Source organism: Scomber japonicus, chromosome 13, assembly GCF_027409825.1.
Source record: "Scomber japonicus isolate fScoJap1 chromosome 13, fScoJap1.pri, whole genome shotgun sequence".
In the NCBI taxonomy this organism is placed as follows: Eukaryota; Metazoa; Chordata; class Actinopteri; order Scombriformes; family Scombridae; genus Scomber; species Scomber japonicus.
The window spans coordinates 20,441,674-20,463,525 of NC_070590.1; the positions used below are offsets into that span (position 1 = coordinate 20,441,674).

The 21,852-nt window shown below is 37.9% G+C and overlaps 2 protein-coding genes across 2 annotated transcripts; one reads left to right on the plus strand and one right to left on the minus strand.

Moving 5' to 3' along the window:
- Positions 1–1,302: 1,302 nt before the first annotated feature.
- Positions 1,303–6,840, plus strand: nlrc3l1 (NLR family, CARD domain containing 3-like 1). Its single transcript, XM_053332087.1, has 8 exons — positions 1,303–1,558; positions 2,561–2,837; positions 3,309–3,407; positions 3,528–3,605; positions 3,970–4,047; positions 4,137–4,245; positions 4,336–4,576; positions 4,673–6,840. Exons 2-8 carry the CDS (start codon positions 2,659–2,661, stop codon positions 6,250–6,252), a joined length of 2,364 nt encoding a protein of 787 aa, XP_053188062.1. The 5' UTR covers positions 1,303–1,558; positions 2,561–2,658; the 3' UTR covers positions 6,253–6,840.
- A 2,718-nt stretch (positions 6,841–9,558) lies between these two features.
- rnf121 (ring finger protein 121) lies at positions 9,559–18,773 on the minus strand. The gene is made up of 9 exons (XM_053331734.1): positions 18,650–18,773; positions 17,309–17,346; positions 16,780–16,921; positions 16,367–16,521; positions 16,167–16,274; positions 13,284–13,404; positions 13,053–13,186; positions 11,791–11,892; positions 9,559–11,281 (listed from the first exon to the last, which is right to left on the minus strand). The coding sequence occupies exons 1-9, from the start codon at positions 18,725–18,727 to the stop codon at positions 11,161–11,163; spliced, it is 999 nt and encodes a 332-aa protein (XP_053187709.1). The 5' UTR covers positions 18,728–18,773; the 3' UTR covers positions 9,559–11,160.
- Between the last annotated feature and the right edge of the window lie 3,079 nt (positions 18,774–21,852).

Genomic DNA, 21,852 nt, shown 5'->3' on the forward strand with positions numbered 1-21,852 from the left:
AATGTGAAAAACATCTATTGCTGTTAATGTTCACAGTTATTGTGGACCTCACATACATTATTTAACCATTTAGATTAAACATTTAGAATATAAGGAAAACAATTGCACTTTTAAACTAAGCAAGCATGGTCATTTCCATCATTATAAACTAAATAATGAGATTCATTTACTGAAGCGCTGTACTTCAAATATACAATATCTCATTGGTTCATAGAATACGTGGCATGATTATAAAATAATAGCTCCTTCGCTTCAGAGATAACATTAAAATCCTGCTTATACATAAAGTCACCACTAATATTCTGACAATTCTGGCAAAACACAATGCATGTTATTTTCCTGGTCACCTAAGAGCATCCAGCCCACTACAAACATCAAAACCAAGGTTCACCTATTGAATGTATTGATTGTTATAAATACTTAGGACTCTGGTTCACTTTTTAAAGTCCATGTGGAAAAACTATCAAGCAAACTAAAAGTTAAATTAGGATTTCTGTATAGAAATAAATGCTGTTTCTCTTTTGCTGGTCGCAAAACAATAGTGCAATGTACAATCTCTGCCTTTGCTTGATTATGGTGATATTGTATGCATGCTTCTCCCTCCACCCTAAAGCATCGTGATTCTGTGTATCATAGTGCACTTCGCTTTATAGCAGGTGTTATAAAATTAAATTCCTTATACACCACTTCTTACTTTATGAGAAGGTGGGTTGGTCTGCCTTAACAGACAGAAGGGTGCAGCATTGTACAGTGTGCTGTTTATCTACAAAGCCTTATTGGAAAAACTTCACCTTTGCTCATTGATTATATGATCTGTACCACTCCCACACACAAAACTTGGTAAATGTGGTTTCAAATATGTTGCTGCACAAATGGAACGAGTTTTAGGGTTAGGGTTTGTAAAAGGTTGTATTTGCCTGCTGTCAATCATGTTTCTTGATGTTTCTCTTGATGTGTAATATATGTTTGACTTGTTCATTGTCGTGTGAATTGTGTATTATTGTACGTGTGAATTTCTTGTACACAGGTATCTCTTGAAAAAGAGATTCATATATCATTGAGACTGCCTGTTTTAAATAAATGATTAAATAAATAAATAATAATAAATAAATAAAACAACAGCATAATAATTAAGCATGCAATGTACTTTTTAAATGCAGAACTTTGACTGTTATATTTTTAACTTCTCTAACTGTACTTCACTCTCCAAGCCTGTAGGTGGCAGTATGCAATTTCTTTATAATATTTGAAACTCATTTGACAAGAAGAAGACACTTTTAATCACATGACGTAGACATTAGATAAAAGTTGTTGCGCATTTTAGGTGATTGGGGTAAATAACTATTTTCAGACTTTTATAAACACAGGACTTATTTTGGATAATTGAATGTACTGTATTATATAAGCCATTTTGATCCGCACTTCAATCCAGATGGTGGCGGTAATGCGGCTATAAACTACCGCCAACAAACTACCAAAGAAGAGGAGGAGGAAGAAGAAGAGAAAGAGCAGGAGGTGGAGCAGGAAAAACTTCTTCCTGAATCCAACAGATACGAAGGTGAGTCTCTTCATGGCATAAATCATGAAATAGTAATCATTTATAAAAGCACTTGTGTAATTATTCATTTCACATTTTCTACCATTAAGGAAATGGTTTAACTTTGTGTAACCTTCGCGTTATATTCCTGTTTAAAGCCGTTTTGGTGTGCTTATCTTACTGTCGTAGTAGTGTTAACTATCAAAGTTCAAAGTTTAAAAAGTTACAGTCGTAAACTTCAACGATATTACTGACATTATTCTTGCTAATGACACGTGGAGAGAGGCTGTGAGATATTAGACACATTGTTCATGACGTTTTACCACAAAGCGGAAGAGAGAAGACAGACAAGACACCATAAATCTCATTGTTAGGCCGCGTGAAGGTAAAGTTGGGCTTTATAGGGCCTGAGTTCTAATTTTGGACCACAGAGGCACACATTGCAGCTAAACACATAGAGGTTGACGCGCTTCACCTCCAGAGAGAGAAACCTTTCATTTTCGCGAGGCATTGTATTACAACTGGAGAGGAAACCCATTACTAGATAACTTACATTTCACCTGCTCACCATAACCGGAAGCTAGATTATTATCCTGTGTTCCAACACCTTGAGATCAATACCCTCAGGAGCCATAAGATACATATGACTAGAAAAACAAATATGTCAGCAATTTTCCTTCTCTGCTTTACCTCATATTTCAGTCCCTCGCTAGATTAAATAATCCAAAATCCAGAAAGCTAATATAGTAATGCAGAACAGCATAAAATAACATCTACTAACAGAAGCTCAGCACATTATAACATTTTACAGTGATAAGGGCAAGAAAAGGCATGGTAGTGGTGATTGGAGTGATACTTGCATGCATTAAAATAAGTTTGCAAATACATGTTGAACAGGTTTGGTGATCTGGGTGTTGACTGAGTCTTTTGCTTATATTAGGTGGCTGAGGATGTCATTGTGCATATGTTGAGAATTGATATGCTGTTTTGTTTTGTTTTATTTTTTCCCATGTTCTTCTGCAGGTCCAGACAGGCCACTGTTCAGATACCACGCCAGGTGGAAAGAAAAGTGATCACTGTGCTTGTCATGTTACCTGTTAGCTGACTCTTTCTATGACATCATGGACGACAGTGACTTAATGGATAGGGTCACGCCCTCGGGCAGCTCCCTTGGGGATGCAGTGTCTGCTGGAGGCCAGAGTGAATACGTTGAAGAGGAGGAAGATGAAGATCTCTACTACATCCCTGAAAGAAGACCTTCTCTTGACCTGGGGACAAGTCCGATGGATACTAGCCAATGGTAACGAGAGATTATTTTATGTACTAATCCCACTTTACAGTAGCAACTTAATGCTACTGCAAATTCTGAACAATGGGTCTAGTAACTAATTAAATGTATCTATTTCATCCTCTAAATGTTTCCATCATCAGTACGTTTATTTTTGTTATGCCCTGAAATATGTACATACAACAGCAGCAGGGTTATTGTGTATTTTTTATACGTACGTATGTATGTATGTATGTATGTATGTATGTATGTATATACATACATACATACATACATACATACTTGGTCTAAGCAGAGTCGATCCATTAAAAGAAAATGGGAAAATGTTTTATAAAAATACAAAAAAACAAAACAAAACGAGAGGGTAGAGTGTGGCTGCTTATCTGGTACATGGAATAGAAGCTTGTGATTGCTTGTTGTGTGGCCACAAAGCAATCGAAAAACTGATTTTCTGTTTTTCTTTCTTTCTTTCTTTTTTGGCAGGCATTATGTGGATCAGGCCAACTCCCCAGTTCTCAGCTACAGCTCAATGTCAAGTGAGAAATCAGAAAAAATGGAAAAAATCGATGAATCTTTGACAAGGTATGAACAGAGAAGCTAAAATCCATCTGTAAATTTAGGCATTCATCACAGTCAGCAAGTAGCTATGCTCATAATATGCATGTTTTAATACATTGCGCCTTGTTGTACTTTCTAACTCAGGGGTGTCAAACATACAGCCTGCGGGCCAGAACAGGTCCGTGAAAGGGTCCAATCCAGCCCACTGGATAACTTTGAAAAGTATGAAAATTACAGAAAAGTAATTCCAGTATTTCCACCCTGACCAGAAAACAATTATCTTAAACAATGAATACATATTTTAGTCATATTTATATAATTCATATATTGAACATCAATCAGCAGCTTCTGTGCAAAATAATCTGAAAAAACCTCTCAGGCTGTTCATCTGTTTTTATAAATAGTTTTATAGTAAAGTTGTAACATATATTCTATGTTATTATGTAATGGTTTTACTGGTCTGGCCCACCTGAGATGCCTGTATGTGGCTCCTGAACTAAGATGAGTTTGACCCCCCTGTCCCAACTAATGACATCTTATAACTACACTGAATATAATTCAAACACTTTTGTCATCTTGGTTTTAGCATCCAGCTGGTGAGAGCAGACTCATACTCTAGCTGCTACACCTTGGACAGTGATGACTGTGAAAACAGAATCCCCAAGTAAGAAATACATCCATGGCAAGCAACTTACACATTTTAGTGTGTGTGATTAGAAGGGTTGACACTAAAGTATGCTCATATCTCACCAGGGTTAGAAACAAAGAGGATACCGTCCCAGAGTCTCCTGACGCCCTTGTGTTAATACATGACCCAAATGAGATTAGGCATCCTTCCCTGACAGTGGAATTTACTTTCAAGGTCAGTTGAAATTAAGAAAGAAATTAAGTTTTAAAATGCACTCCCTCTAAGAAGGAGTATCATTGAATTGTATCCCTCTTTTGGAATCAGGCTATTTGTAAAACCCTTGGGATGCTGTCTGATGGAGAAATGCATTACTTCAAGAGGATTCTGTGGAGGCGTTACCCACAGTCATTCAATACTCCTCCCCAAAGCATGGACTTGTTGGACCTTGTGGACAGGTTGCTTGAGTGTTACAACTTGGAGATTTCTTTGAAGTTGACCAAATATGTGCTTGAGGAAATAGGGAAAAAGAAGATGGTTGATTATCTCCAGTCTTTATGTATCAGAAGTGAGTATGCCGCTGCATGTCTTAATGGTTTATAACTCTTAAATTGAACCAAAGGGCTGGTCGATGTATTTACACAAGTTCATTTTCTTTTTTCAGATGAAGTAAGATACGATTTACGTCAATCTCTGAAGAAGATATACGGTGAAATGGGAGGTGATTGCAGCAAGCAGGGAGAGATGAGGTCCTTTGATGATGTCTTTACCAATCTCAACATAAAGTCAACAAGTGATAATGGCCCAAATCTTGAACATGAGGTCTTGACAATAGGTAAGCTTGACAGCAACCGAAAGGAAGGGAAACAGCTTTCTGTCCAAGATCTCATGAGTAAAGAATGGTTGGACAAAACAAACCTAAGGTTTCTTTTGCTCACTGGAGGGGCCGGCTCAGGGAAGACGATGGCGATCAAAAAGTTAATCCTCGATTGGGTTGAAGAAAAGTCTCACCAACACGTGTCATTTTTGGTTCCTCTGCCGTTCAGGGAACTCAAAAAGTTTGAGGATAAGCAGACCTCCCTGTTGGAGATAGTAAATGAACTCTACCCAGAAACAAAACAATTGAGGGAAGAGGACTATAGAAGTGACGAGTGCTTAATACTGTTCGTCTTTGATGGCCTTGACGAGTTCTGCGAGAAGCTTGACTTTCACAACACCGAGCTTCTTGGTGACCCCACAGAAATCACTAGCCTGAACATCATCATGGTCAACCTCCTCAGAGGAAGGCTGCTGTTCCGCGACGTCTTCATGTTCACTTCTCGGCCACTGGTAAGGCGCTGCATCCCTTGGGACACGCATTATGATGAGCTTGACTTGCGAGGTTTCGGCGAATCTGATAAGGATGAGTACTTTAAGAAGAGGTTTATTAACCCAGATCATGCAGATCGAGTTATTGCATACACCAAGTCTTTCAAAACCCTCCGCATCATGTGTTACTTGCCCCTGTTTTGCTCACTGGTGGCAGACGAGTGTGAGAATATCTTTCGGGCAAAGGGTCTACAGGCAGAGCTACCCAGGAGCCTCACCTACATGTACACAAAGCTGGTACTGGCGCTCACGCGGCAGTATCGTGTAGATGGAGCTCCAGCTCTTAGCCCAGATGAAGAGAGAGACTGTCTGATGAAACTAGGAAAGACGGCCCTCACCATGATTGAAAAAGGCCAGTTCAAGTTGACCAGGTGTGAATGGAAAGAGGTTGGAGTCAGTGATGATGAGGCAGTGGTAAATAGCGGACTGTGCACACAATATGTCACAAAGCCATTCATCTTGTTTCAAGAGAGAGTCATAAGCTTTATCCACCCCACCATGCAGGAGTACCTGGCCGCCCTTTATGTGTTTCTCTCCTTCAGAAACCATGGGAAGAACATTTTTGAGCAGCAGCTGAAAGACAGGTTCTCACGGATGTTCAAGGGACACAAAGCGATGGAGATGTACAAGAGCGCTGTGGACAAAAGCTTCACTTATGAGGATGGCAAACTGGACATGTTCCTGCGTTTCCTGTTTGGAATGGTGCTTCACATTAACGTGGACCTTCTCAAACCGTTCTGCACCAACTCTGCGAAGTGGCCAAATATGGTCGATGATGCTGCCTCCCTGATCAAGAAGAAGATCAAAGAAAATCAGTTTCCTGGCAGGAATGAAAACCTACGGCGCTGCTTGGAGGAGCTGGGTGTGAGTACCTGAGAGGCAACGTCGCTTTAAAACAATGAACACTGTACAAAATCATTGTGCAAGTATCAAGCTTTCACTTGAAATCCAATCATAGAATAAACAAATGCACTAATGAAGCCTTAAACCATTTAACAGCTAAACATGCATACACTGATGTACCAAAGATGTGAAAGAAAAAGGGATGTTTGTGTAGATTTACAGAATCCATAAGATATAAGTGGCCTTTATGTTTTTCCTCTTATACACAATCACAGATTTTTGATTGACATTTATGACTGCTTTCCTTTCCAGCCAGTCTACTCTGGTGCCTAAACTGTCTTAGTCTTAAAATTATTAGGGTTAGGGTTTATTTTTTTATGTACATATTTAGGGGAGAAGATGATTATTGCAATGGTGTATTTTAAAGTTTGTCAATTACTGTTAAGTTTTGTTAATCAGATATTGCTGCTTGTTGCTTTAATGTTGAGCATAGTGTAACATGTTAATCACATTGAATAACTTTTGAAAAGCATTTGTGATCCCTGTAGTCTCTGCCATACATTCACCCATGGTTATACAGGATATGAAAATACTCTATTGAAAAAAGAAAATGAACCAGTTTGTGAGTGGATTAATGGAATGATTGGTTTTTGTGTCATTATGGAGTATATTTGTAGTTTAGTAGTGTACACGTTTTAAGATAGCTAATGGCCAGCAAACACAGACACTGGATTGATACACAAGCATATCAAGTAGCGTAGCAATTTATTGTTACATTATTCTATATATATGTATATCAAGCAAGCCATTGTGCGGTACAGCCATGTAAATAATAGTAATTCAGGTAGTTTAGTACAGTTTTAACAAGCATTCAGTCCCACATAAAATGTTTCCTCTTGAGTCAAAGAAACAATCAGATTCACATTAAGAGGGTGATATTATCCTTCAGTTGCTGTTCAAGCTCAACTTTTTTTGTTTCCTTGTCTGTATTCTCTCCTAAAAGATCAGAAGGGCTCAATTTTTACATCACATTTTATCACCACTGGTCTCACTGAAGGAAAACAATGTGGTTTTCTGGAGCCCAGATTTAATACATTTAATGCATTAGAGCTCCTGCTGCTTCCATCTCAAGTGCATATCACACAATAGTAAAATTACAGATAATAACTCATGTCAAGCTTGCAATATAAACATGGCTCAGATATGCTTTTTTGTTTTTGTTTTTTTTGTTTTAACAGCAGTAACATAATTCAGGATCTTCTCCTTTTTCTTATACCACAATTGCTTTTCGATAGTGTGATAGACTTCTGCACCATCCCGATGGAGTTTGTCACTAAGCAGGTGAAGTTGGATGTGAGGTCTTCTGATGTGACATTTTTCAGCAGCAGGCTTCTCTGCAGGATTGTACCGTCCTCAATGGTTGATCTTTAACAGATGTCAATTATTATTCATTCACACATCTTTCTAAGAACCGTCTGCAACAACAGTACATTCCAACGCACGATGGATAACTGTGCTTTAATGGGTGTGTTAAATAAATTTCTATTTAGACTCATACTCACTCCTTTAATTCTGTTATTCTCCCATCTTCTTCAGGGAACAAGCCATTGACAAGCCAGTAGATTAGTGTTATATCTTCAGAGTCTACACAGGCATCACAGTGAAGCAACAGCTGCTCTCCTGTAAGGCAGAACACATCCAGACCCATCAAACACATTAACACTGGTCTCCCTTAAAAACAACTTTATAATAAAAAAAAAAACCCTGAGCAGTCACCCAATAACTGGGCCTGTCAGCTGTTAAAAGTGTTACCTGGTTTAGCTTTGACATGGATGTTGCGTGACCCAATGATCTGTGGAGCTCCATTTAAAACTGAAGGAGAAAATGTAGGTCAGCACTAAAACTACTAGATTATAGAAAAATCAAACTTTGTCACCATAAAACACAACGTACCTGGAGATCCATCTGCAAGCAAAAGGCACAGAGATCCTAAAACTGTTGCAAACATACAAATTAACAACCAATGTCATAATAATACAATGAAAACAACTTTTTAATTACCTTTGATAACGGATGACAGCTTCATACTGAGTCTTCCAGTGAGTGCTGATGACTGATGTTGGTGTGGTCCTTTATACTGTACATGTGTAGTCACAATTCACTTCCCTACACCCACTCACACTATAATTCTGCTTGGACATCCAGTTAGTGGGGATTTCCTCATGAACTGGGCCACTCATGTTTTTATAAATTGTTGACGCATACTTCATGGTTACACGTACATAAATCAAGCATTGTGACTAATTTACACCTTTCTGTCTTGTGATTTCAATTGTGTCTATATATAAATACAATGGGGGAAATAAGTATTGAACGCATTAACTGTTTTGTCATTACATTTATTTCCAAAGATGCAATTCATGTGACATTTCTTCCAGACACTGGTATTAACTCAAATAATCCACACATGAAAAGAAATCACAACATTCAAATCCATAAATAGTGATTATGTGGAATTAAGTGCAATAACACCGGAAGTATTGAACACACCATGGGAAAGCTGTATAGTTTGGCAAGGAAAGGCATCATCACCCAAATAGGGCACATCACCCAAATAACACTATGCCAACAGTGAAGTTTGGTGGTGGAAACATCATGGCATGGGGTTGTTTCTCATCTCAGGGTACTGGCAGACTTCATATAATTGAAGGAGCAATGAATGGAAACATCTATCGGCAAATTCTTGAGATGAACCTGCTGCCATCCACCAGGATGATGAAGATGAGACGTGGCTGGACCTTTCAACAGGACAACGATCCGAAGCACACGGCAAAGTTGACTCTCGAATGGTTTAAAAAAAAGAAAATCAATGTGTTAGAATGGCCCAGTCAATCACCTGACTTAAATCCGATTGAACATTTGTGGAAAGAACTAAAGATAAGGGTTCACCAGAGGGCACCAAAGAATATTCCAGATTTGAAGACAATCTGTGCGGAGGAATGGGCAAAAATCACACCTGAGCAGTGTGGGCGATTAGTTCATACATACAAGAAGCGTCTGGAAGCAGTCATTGCAAACAAAGGCTTCTCCACAAAGTATTAAACGAGTCTCAGATAGTGTATTCAATATTGAATCTTGTGATTTCTTTTCATGTGTGGATTATTTGAGTTAATACCAGTGTCTGGAAGAAATGTCACATGAATGGCATCTTTGGAAATAAATATAATGAGAAAAAAGTTGACGTGTCCAATACTTATTTCCCCCATTGTATGTGTGTATTTCATAGCTTGGCTTTACATAATGGAAACAGAAACTTGAAATAACAGGTACACAGAATCTAAACCATTTTGATGTTTATTAATGGATCTTTATCGTAACATTGACAACAACAAAAAAAAATGATCTCAGTAGCCTAGTCCCTTAAACAATGTGAGGGTCCCAGCAAAGAGACTGCATCCCTTTCAGGAAGTTGGCATTATGAGGCATGTACTGTGGTCAGTAACTTGCAAAAGACCGTCAACCATCACCTTCAAGCAAATCTGCATATAAAGGGACCTCATATTGAATAGATCACATGAAATTAAGACCATCATCATTTTCATACAGTTAAATCTTCATTCTAGTATGTTTTAACAGTGTTGACAGGGGTGTTAACAGTCACTGGTTTCATTTTATGTTTTGGTTTGTGATCACTGGGTCACTCCAATTTCAGAATTGTTGACCCAAACTGCAAAAACATATGTTTTCTCTTTTACTTATTGTGGTATTTAACCATACAGAGTTTCAGTTTTCTTTGGCCAGGCTTTATGATATCCATCTCTTACGATTTCTGTTGCCACTCCAGTACAGTGGAGATGAGTTTAAGTTTGTTATTAGGGCGCACAGCACTGAAAAATTAGATTAATATATTTTAACAGCAATGTATCTTTACAAAAACTGTGTGCACATTACCCTGAGTAACCCACACAACACTGTCATCAAATATGAGAACTATCTGCAAGGCTAGATACAACTGGAGGTAAATGAGGAAATCTTTCTTTCTGTAATTTGGGTGAATTGATGTTTAAAAAAGAAGAAAGTCGGTTGAGTGAGTGAAAACAGAAGACCATGTTTTGTGGACAGTGACATCCTAACTCACGTACAGATTTAATGAAGTGAGACATTGTGTAAGGGGTGAAGGTCAAAGCAAACATGACTGACTTGACTAATACGGATGAATACCCACAACGACATTTTAAAATCCAGCAACACTGAAAGTTCCATCCTTATGAGTACAGTATGAGGAATCCACCATTTACATAACACCCCCCCCCCCCCCCCCCCCCTCCGTGATGACAACGCTTCAACTCACATGGAGCATGATTTCAAGCGTATGGGAAACTCTCAATCATGTCACTTCAGTTCAACATATGGAATAAATGTTAACAACTATGACATGATCACATTTCATGACAGTGGCAGGATGATTCCAGAGGAGATCTTTGGATACTGAGTTCATGTATTTAGGAGGCACGGGAGAAAGTAATAATGATGATTTCCATTCAGTATTTATTAATCAGGTCTGATTGCCATCAGACTATAGGAGAAAAACTCCAGCAAGATCTTTCAACTAAGTATTAACAAACATTTAAGACATAATTAGTAAAAAAGCACCTCTAATGATTTCGAGAACCGCTTTACTAGGCCGTAAGATGGACAAACCAATTATTAAAAGGTGTAATGTTGTGTGAAACAAATCCTGGGAAATTGACAGACACCAAAATTCTGATTACTAATAAAATTCAAATAAACTGTGAATACAGATAATACAGTATGTGCCTATAAATATATACAAAAAGTATAGACACTTTTTTTTTAATTGACGTTTTAGTTCAATGTTAGGCCCCAAGTCTTTTGAGCCAGTGCATTATCTTCTCCGTACGGCATCACGTCCATGATGGGTCACTCCAGACCCAGTGCGTAGTTGATACCTTGCACAAATCCAATAATAACGGGCTGCCAGGCAACCAAGTACCGAAGCCAGTCTAATAGTTGTCCATACATGACATGTGGCCTCTCCCAGCTGTAAAAAAATAGGTTAAGTAAACAAACTTTTAACTGGGAAATTATGAAATGGGTGCAATATAGAACTGATGACACATGACCGAGATAAGCTATAAACTGTTTTTAGTTTGTTACCGGCATTATATATTGCATACAGTAGTTACGTGAAGTTTACGATCTGAACCACAAAAAAGGAACAGGAACTTGTTGAACAACCTATAAATGTTTCTTCATGTTACAAATAGCCTGCAATGAACCAACTGATAAATCAACCTAAATGTTACTGCCAACACTTCCTCTCAGTTACAAGGAAGACATTGGTTAGATGTCACCTGAGACCAAAAATGCCTGTTTTCAGTTTGAATGTGATGGTACTGATGGTTTGTGTGTGTCATCTGCTTTCTATACAGTCTGTGCATGTATATTACTCTATATGAGTGTGTGAATCGTTAAGATATTCAGTGGAAAACAAACAAACAATGCAGAAGACAAACAACAGGCAAAGCTTATATGCATAAAAAAGGATACGGGTTGCTAAACATCCTCTTCAGATCCACCTTCTCTTTGCAGTAGGGGCACATCTGCTTCTTTCCCACAATGCACCATCCTCTTATGCAGAACTCATGGAACCTGGATTTGGAGTTAAGGCTCAACAACCAAAAGTTGTTAACGTGAAAAATCTATTTCAATCAAGAAGTAATAACAGTTGACTTACCTTATAAAGACAGAAAATAACTTTTTTTAATGGTTTACAGGCAGTTTTGGTTTGTCTGATGGGTTTGCTCTCCACACTAGCAGACAAGGCATGTTTCAATGTGAAACTCTGAACTAATATTTGCAAAATTCAACTAGAAGATGATTATTGGAACTCAACCAATTTTGTATTTGTCGGATGTCAATATCCATATTTCAGAGGAGATAAAATACATAAGTTTTAATAACAATGCTGGTGAGGATGCCCAAAAGTGGTTCCATAACTGGCAGGACATTTAGCAGATTACCAATTAATATAATATTTAATTTAATAGTTAATAGTAAAAGTGAATTCAAGATTAACTGTAATTTCAAATATAAAGAATAAATAATCAAATATCAGACCAGATATCAAACTACATACTGCCTAATATGCTGGATCTGGTATCAATGAGTACGCGAGTCTGTGTAACCAATCTGAAACTCTGGAAGTTATTAATAAACTTTAAAGTAGTTTCACACCTGGATAAAATGGCATGTTTCCCAGAACTTTTTTTTTTTTTTTTAGAGCTGCAAAGAATGATTCACCTCCAGTAAATACCGCAACATTAGCCATAAGCTAAATGTTTTGTTATTTGGCAATATTTTACACTGGAATGTTCCACCAATACACAACATGCAGTTCTACTTGTCTGTAAACAACAAATTCTCTTTTGATTCATTTGATGAGATTCAGTTCAACTGTGCAAGAGGTTTGAAAGCACCAAAGAAAACATCTCCAAGTTTAACAAAATGTTGTAATTAAAAATAAAACTGCAAATCTGGGTATGAAAAAATATCTAAATAAGACTAGATAAGGTTTGCGTGTTGTTTACAATGTACAAGCAGCACATGTTAATCATTAGGGAAGTAATGTAAGTCCAGACAAACAGACTGACAGATATGATCATTCACATAAAGGTCAAGCTAAGTCTGTCAATTCCCCTTTGGGTCTCTATATACCTGTGTTAAAACACTCAACCACGCACCTGAACTTCTCTTTCACTGATAAAAGATATAGCAGCGTGAAAAATGTCAGCATTTCACACAAAGGATACACATGATTGCAGGATAATCTATAAGTGTTCTCAATTATCCCTTCCTCACTGACATCTACAAGGATGGGCTGACCGCACACAGCACAGATATTATCAGAGAGGTGCTTAGTTGGCATGCCGGATGCGCTGTAATACTGAAGGAAAGAGAAAGAGAGAGAAAAAATTGTCAAAATTACATTATAGATTACATCCAGGGAACAGAATCAGAGCGCCTGGAGCCTCTCTACTTACCCCAACAGTTGAAGCCATGAAGTCTGCACACATCTCTGCAAAGTCCCTTCCTAAGACCCCGTAGTACAGACCATAGAATAGCAAAGAAACACCAAAGTCCATTGCATCCTCTGGCTTTATCCTGGACAGAGAGGACAATGTGTGGATATCATGAATCACATTCATCTTAAATGTCCATAAAACACACATAGTATGTCTGATGTATATTTTTGGTCTACAAAACTAATATTATAAGTGGTTTCTCCAAATTCAACATTCAAATGCCACTTTTAATGACTACTGCAGTGTCAAAATTATTCAACCCCTTCATGACAAGCATCTTTAGTACTTTAGCACTCTTTTGCTGTTATGACCTGCTGCAAACGTGATGCATGGCCACACACCAGCCTCTGACAACGTTCCTGAGGGATCTCGGCCCCTTCCTCATGGGCAAAGGCTAGTATCTTCCAGGACTACTTCTGAAACCAAGCCTTAGTGGACTTTGAGGTATGCTTGGGATCATTGTCCTGTTGGAAGGTCCAATGGCGTCCAAGCTTCAGCTTCCTCACAGACGGCATGACATTTTCTCCCAGGATTACCTGATACTTGATTGAATCCATCTTGCCCTCCACATGCTGCAGGTTCCCAGTGCCAGAGGAAGCAAAGCAGAGCATCACTGAGCCACTGCCGTGCTTCACTATAGGCAGGGAGTTCTTTTCAGCGTATGCTTCATTCTTCCTCCTCCAGACATACCACTGATCCATAGGCCCCAAAAGTTCCAGTTTTGTTTCATCGCTCCACAGAACAGAATCCCAAAACCTCTTTGGCTTATTTATATAGTTTTGAGCAAATTGGAGCCGACTGTTCTTGTGCTTTTGGGTCAGTAGTGGTGTACGTCTTGGAATACAGGCATGGAGCCCTTCAGCGTTTAGTATGCACCTTACTGTGGAAACTGACACCTCAGTGCCTGCTGCCACCAAGTCACACTGCAGGTCTTTTGCAGTCAGTAGAGGGTTTTTGACCACCTGCCTCCTCAGGAATCTGGTGGCAGCCATTGATAGCTTCCTTTTTCTTCCACATACAGGTAGTGTAGCCACTGTTCCTTTAACTTTAAATTTGCAAACTATGCTTCCAACTGTATCTCTAGGAACATTCAGTGCCTTTGCTATTTTTTTGTATCCTTTTCCTTGTTTGTGCAAGGCAATGATATTTTCTCTGAATGTTTTGGACAACTCTCTTGACTTAGCCATATTTCTAACATGCAATGAAACGTCACCATCAACAGTCCAGGTATTTGAAGGGTTCTATCTCAAGCACACCTGATGCAACTAATGAAGCTTTATACCACACCTGATTGGCAAATGTGTGCTCTTATGAGGAATTCTATTCAGGGGGTTGAATATTTTTGAGACTGCAGTAGTCATTGAAAGTAGGATTTAGTGTTGAATTTGGATAAAATCCTTGTAATATTAGATCTATCTATCTATCTATCTTTATATATTTTTAATTATAGTGTGTTTGATGTCAAGCTAAAATCATTTTTTATAGATGGAAACACCTTGAAACTATTTTTAAGGTTCTTTTTTAATGTAATTTAAATCTCCATTTTTGTTAAGGCCAAAGGTTATGTATGCAAGGAAGTATCTTATCTAGGTGGCCTTTTTAGGTAGGAAGTGGAAAACCTTTGGCCCATCTCATTCAGGAAGAGAAGTCACTGTCTTTTTTTTCAAAGCATGCAGGGATTCCCTAGGCAATCCCATGATGAGAGATCATGATATTCAATGAGATCATCTGCTAAATGAGTGGTGGACAGATTCCTGTTTCTAAAAAAAAAACAAAAAACTGTTTTCCGGAAATTAATTTACAACTGAAAAATAAGACTTACAGGAAGACACCCCCTTCCCTCCCTTCCCCATTTCTAGTATAAATTGTCAACAATTATGTTTAGAAGCAGTAAGTCATGTTTGAAAAGGCATTTATAATAGTTGTGTGGCAGAATCACTTCAGTGCATCCTGTTATAAGACTTCAATTAACTGACTACTCAGGATCAACACAATCTATACAGAATCACACACACACACACACACACCAAAATTATTAGTAAAACGATTTTCCGATAGTGTCATTTGGACATAGAACTTTTTTTTAGTTTCACTTCCTTCAGTAGATTACTTTTCTGAAGCAGAAAACGTATGTACCCTTATTCTTGTACTAGCATTAGGAACAGACGGAGACAACATTTCCATTTTGCTGTTAAAAAGGAAGTTTCCGTAATGACTGTTCATGTTTGTATGTCACTGTGAATGATAACATTGTCTAGTGGCGATGTATTTTTTGACTTTTTAACACTCAACCTTTACACACAAACACCTGACCAGCTGTAGATGATACACCATAAGGTATGTTGATAATCCAATAATCATTTTAGTCATTTTTAAGTAGAAATTACTGCTTTCTAAAATGTGAAGAATTGATGAAACTTTGTGAGAAGTTATAAATTGAATTTTTGACTGTTTTTATATTATTATTATTATTATTATTCATGTTCTGTCATCCTGGTGGCTGCTGTGTAATGTACAGCTTGTCACATGTAGTGCTTCAATGCATAAATACACAACCAACTGCAGAGACAGACAGATTAAAAACAAAGGCTTGGGGATTCAGGTGAATGGTGGCTGTTGTGGGAGCAGTGATGATCAAAAGGTCGGTCAATATGGCAAAACAACATCATCTAGTGGCAACAAAGTACTACATGCAGGATCTGAAATTAATATGAAAGGATAGGCTGGAAAAGATGTAGTCTACAGTTGGAAGGGTTTTGTTTTCTGTTGTGTAACAGCCACTCTACAAATGTTTATGGAGTTTAATTGAGGGGGGAAATAACCACTACTGAAAATACTTACCTGAATATCAAGTTAATACCAAAAAGTGTAAACATGACGACAGTGTAGCCAACGATTCCTGTGGCATAGCTGATCTTGTAGAGGAGGAGGAACCACTTATACACCAACCTGCAGTAGGAAGAGAAGGCGATCTCATCAAATCTAAACAGGTAAGATATCTTCATTTCTAAAGTGGTGTAAGGTGTAAACCAGGCTTTTACCTCGGTGTGGTGCAGGCCAGCGGCTTGCGAGTGGCACGGTAGGAGACGTATGCTGTGATGACAGAGAAGATAAACCATGTGGTCAGGAACCTCCACCAGTGAAGTTTGGTAGTAAAGTAGAGAGGAACTACCCACATCTGGAACAGAGTCACCAGCTACAAGACAGCAGAGCAAGGATGTTAGAAGATGTGCACCAAGAACTTAAAAAAACAAACTGACACTGTGTGAACATGAAGTCAGAGACGCTACGTAACATTTTATATGTGGGATAGGTTGGAACAAAAAGGAAAATATCACATTTGAGGAATAAGTATTGATCCAATAATGTGCTGCCACACAGGAGTTAAAAAAACATAGAAAAAGCAAACTGATAAGGGACAACACTGTTAGTACATGTTCTCTTTGAATCTTACATTGTATGACTTTGGATGTCTCTGTTTCCACTGCACAAGGACTAGTTGGGCAATGACCAGGGTGACTATGAGGATCAGCACCATCTCTGCGTGCATGGCTTCATGGCCTTTATGTTTCGCGTGCATTCTTGCATGCTCCACCCTGTGGAAAAAAGAAGCACATACTCAACTAATGTTATGCAGCTAGGAGGCACATTCGTTGTTGATTCATAACAACACAGGGCAGGTGTGCCCTTAAAGCTGCAACTGGACAGCTTTGTAGACTGGAGTTGCTGATAGCAATGACTGAGAACTGATCAGCCTGGTCACATTATTATACCAAACACATAAAAGAGACTGAGACAGACAAACTATTGAATCTACAGTTGGTAGATTGTGTGTAAATCCATCTCCTTGAGTGCAATAACTGCATTTTGTTGTACACTTTTGTGGACTTTCCATCTAAATTCATTACAATAATCATACAAATCAATTAATAAATGGCAACAATAAATGCATGATCCATTAGAAGTGTTTCAAAGAGACAAACCTCCACTTCTCCTCTGGTGAGAGCTTGGACACATCAAACTAAAGAAAGAGAGAGGCAAATAATGATTAGTGTTGACACAATAAGCAGTGGTGAAAACTCATAATAGAGCTACACGCCAAAGCATCACTTTATTTTGAAGAAAATTACACACTTCACACTATAGGGGGGGAGGGGAGAGACCAATAATATAATCTGTGTGGATCCTGTGGTAATTTGAATTCTGTTTATGTGCTTAAACTACTAAATAACAAGACAAACAGTTTGTCACAAACTGGCTGAGCATCACACAGTTTACTTTGAACCCCAGAGAAAACACAAACACACCTAACTGTGTTAAACAGTTTTAGACCCTCCCAAGTTGTTGGGCTTGTTAAACTACTTTAGACTTAACCTAGAATGAAATTAACAGCAAGAGCCGATGCAATGTTATCTTGGTATTAGAGCTTCTTATCTGATAAAAAAAACACAATGATTGTTGGCTGTGGCTCCGTGACCACGTATCCAGCTAAGGGTTCACACCCATTTCTTGCCATCCTGCTGTGTATGCTGGCATTTCCCTGTTTGAGTAATCATTTACCCCTTTTTTACATTTTAACTGCTGTTTCTAAATGAAAACACTGTTAGAAGTAAAAACAACTGACATGAATGAAAAGCACACTTTCCCATTTCCTTCATATCAGATTAAAACATTTTGAAAGACTTATATGTCCTTTTTTGTAGCACTTTACAAACAGATGCAGGCAACAAGGAACATTTTCATTCATCACTATTTTGTCTACTGATTCTGTCTCTGCTGCAAATGAGGTAACTGCAGCCACATAACAGGTTGTAATAACCTTTAACAAACTCTCAGTTACTGTGGCATGTATTGAAATGCCACCGGAAGTAGTTGAGTTGCTTCCCTTGACTTGACACTGATAACCACTTCAGCACAGAGAAGGTAAAAAGGTGTGACCTTTGACCCTCATCAGCCACATCAGCTTTAGGTGCAGATATCATTAATAAAGCTGTCACAGCGTTTCTTGATGTTAACGTGGACATTGTGGTGGAAATACTTAAGAAAACTGTGCCTTTTAGGTCTCATTTCGCCTAATGACAACTAACAACACGGTTTGAACGTTAACTAGTTATCTTATCATGCTGAAAAGCTGTTGTTTTGTCGACTGAAGCTCATTCATTTGCCTTCAGTGATGAAATCACTTTATCCGCATACTTGAGCTAGGTAGCAGATGGCTAAATGGATGCTAGCTGCTGGCGCTAACTAAACTAAACCAGAGGAGCTAAAGCTAACACAGAGTTCCAATGTATCTGTTTAATCTGTCCCGGGGCTGTTACTCTCACCTGGATCGCTTCATCGTGATGCTCCAGTCCATGGTCGTGCTCTACACCATCAACCTCCACCTCAAACACCCCGGCCATTTTCGGAGTGCTGCTGCTTTACCGTTCCGGGGCCATTAGCGTTAGCAACTAAACTAAGACGGTCACTACCGGTGTTGGTGTACTGCTGGGCTTCAAAATAAAAGCTCGGGCATTTCTTTTTTCGGTTTTACTGGTTGAACTCATAGACTGTTGTACTAGAGTCCAATGGTGGCTCAATATGTTTGTCATTTGTGGAGCCCGACCTATACTGTTTTTTGGAGCTGATGCAGATGCCAATATTAGGAAGTTAAAAAAAATCCGATATCGATTCATCTTAAATGTACAGAATATATAGAAAAATGTATAGTGATCCCTTAAATGTAATGAAGGTGTGATATTTTACAGTTTAACAATAAACTTTATTGTATAAAATGACATCAGTGCACTGAAACAGTAAACTTATCTGGGAATTTAATAATTAGAGTTTGCTATGGATAAAAAAAACATCATATGCATACATTAACAATGAATTAAGAAAAAGGATCAAATATACATAAAATGACATGTGCATGTCTGAGATGTTTTTGTCTGAGACTGCAATGTTTATTGACCACTTAGTGAATGTTTTTTATACAAACTTGATGATAATTCTATCTTAGGTGTCTGTGTTTTCTTCTCTACCCCTAGCTCATCTATTATTTGATGTCTTACTTGTATACTAGTCACTCTATACTGTCTGTATGCTCTTTTTTTCAATTAAAAAAAGTGTGTTTTCTTCAGTTGTTTTTAATGTGATTATGTTGTTTTGTCCAATATAAATTCCTCCTGTGGGGGGCAATGAAAGGTGATCTTTACCCTCTTGTTGTCACTTGTTTATTGTTGTATTTTCCTAAATGATAAGTTTACTTGATTTTAATTTTTATTCCTTCCTTCTTTTGTTATTGTTTGTTTTCCTCTAGGTTGAAGGGAGGTCTGTTGTATAACCTGTGGATGTACATGTCAGACATGTTATTTTTTTAATCTGGATTTTATGAAGTATTATGTATACAAATAAAATACAATAACATCTAAACTGGGCTAATTATCATCATTCAAACCAGTATAATCTAGTCAAAACATCCTGACACTGAAACACTGCACACACACATCATGAATAGCCTACTTGTCTGTGATATTTGACTACTAAGACATTATCATACTTACTGTTCAGCAGTGTTGGGGAGTAACTACATGTAACGTACCCATGAAAAAACACAGGAATTTAGATTTTGTTTGGCTTAATAGCTACACTTACCCTAACAGCTGAAAAGATTCATTAGACAATTTGAAAAGTAATCAAATGGTAATTAGTAAGACTACTTAAGTAATTGAAATATTTACATTACTGAATTTTTGAATTTTGAATAGAGGAGCTAGAAATCTGTAACCTATTGCATTAACAAAATAGCCTTTCCAACCCTGCTGTTCAGTCATTTTTAAAATATACTTTACTTGAAAGTGCACATTTGTTTTTGAGAACTGCTACTGAAATGGATGAGTATAATTATAAAGGCTGTCATCCTAGCGTCACTGTATCCATTCACTGATTTACAGGCTTATTTATGATGCTGATTTTGAGGATTAAACTAATATCAACATTTATTACAGCAGTGAGTTAATGAAAGGAAGCAGACCCCTACTGTGTAACACTTTGCTCACAACTTAAGAGACATTCATATGTGTTAGTGGGAGCGTCATTATCATATGTAAGTTGATCAAAGTGCACAGATGAGGCAATCATGTCGCTGCGCCGCTAAAATCATTTAATAATTACAAGTTGAACCTGTTATTTGGAAATAATCCCGCCAGTTTTCACCCGGAAAAGACGACCGGAAACGACAAAGTGACAGAGTGCTGGGCTCTGATTGGTTGAGGAGTCTGCCGGCGTCGTCTCTGATTGGCTGAGCGCCTGACACAATGCAGTGTAACTGGCCTGCCCGCGTTGGCGCTCTCAGTTTGAGATTCAACTGTTTGTGTCGGCTGATTGTTCCCACTGTCACATCCAGCTGAAACATTGGCTCACTGTTATCTTTGAAGTTTCAAGCTTCCAGCTGAGAAGATTAAACAAAAAAGAAGAACCCAGCTGCTTCACTGCCAACATGCACGTAGTTAAGCGAGGTAAGTTAACTCACTTTAATATTCCTACTGTCTAACACAAAGTGATGCAATGTTGGGCTGCGGGGATTTGCAGATCCTTCAACTGTCTTAAAATGTATTGATGCTGTCATAAATGTTAATAATTCAAAGAAACACCATATTTATAAGGGTTCAGCTCAATTTCAGTGATGTTAAAATGTATTTCTATTTTTTTATGCGGTGAGTTTCCGTTGAGAAGCCAAACAAAGACCACAGTAATGACAGAACAAAGACACAGTTTATGTTTTAGGTTTTGTCTTCATCTTTAATACTCTTAAACTTTGAGCATATACACATTAGTTTATGCTTTGAATTGATTTGAAGTCTTTGTTAATCTGATATTGATTTCTAGTCCTTCTTCTTCCTCTCAAATGAACGTGTAACAGACTTATTATCGACATTTGTTGTTTGGCGCGAAGTAGCAAGTTGTCTTCCTTTTGTTGTCATTGTACTTATGTACACAGTACATGACTGAAGATTATGAATAAAAAAAAGGTCAGAATATATTTTGTATAAACCTAAACTGAGAACGTCCAAAGTGATTAAAGTGCATTTACCAACAGGTTGCTCTTTATATAGACATTTTGGTCAAACATTCATCCAAACATATTTTACTGCAGATCTTTCTTTTTGGGATGTTTTCTGTGGTATGTTTGGCTTTAAGATGGGAAATATCTTTTTTTTAAATTTTGTAATAAATCTTTAATTTTTACTTGCTTAACCATTATTTCCTGTGTGAAGAATGAATGTGGATACCATAAGAACTTAAGCTGTAAAGACTATTATTACACACTGATATAGTCATCATCATCTGTGGCTGAAGTTGATGCTATGATTTAGACTTTTTAATGAAGAGGCTTTTTGTCCTGGGGTTATTGCCTGGACCCTGTGTTGTTTTGATGTGTCCTATATGTAATGTGTATTATATGTCTTTGATAGTGTTTTTTAAAGAGCTCTGTCTGTTGTGAGATGTTGTGCATCTGTAGCAGTGTAAACCACAAACAAAGGAG

Excerpts from the sequence above, each read along its gene's own strand:
- nlrc3l1 (XM_053332087.1), top strand. The coding sequence starts at position 2,659 with ATGGACGACAGTGACTTAATGGATAGGGTCACGCCCTCGGGCAGCTCC. Across the intron at positions 3,408-3,527 it reads ATCGATGAATCTTTGACAAG|GGGTGTCAAACATACAGCCT; the intron begins GTATGAACAGAG and ends TTTCTAACTCAG. Across the intron at positions 4,577-4,672 it reads CCAGTCTTTATGTATCAGAA|ATGAAGTAAGATACGATTTA; the intron begins GTGAGTATGCCG and ends TTCTTTTTTCAG.
- rnf121 (XM_053331734.1), bottom strand. The coding sequence starts at position 18,727 with ATGGCCGGGGTGTTTGAGGTGGAGGTTGATGGTGTAGAGCACGACCAT. Across the intron at positions 17,347-18,649 it reads ATCACGATGAAGCGATCCAG|TTTGATGTGTCCAAGCTCTC; the intron begins GTGAGAGTAACA and ends CTCTTTCTTTAG. Across the intron at positions 11,893-13,052 it reads AGATTATCCTGCAATCATGT|GTTCCATGAGTTCTGCATAA; the intron begins GTATCCTTTGTG and ends CTCCAAATCCAG.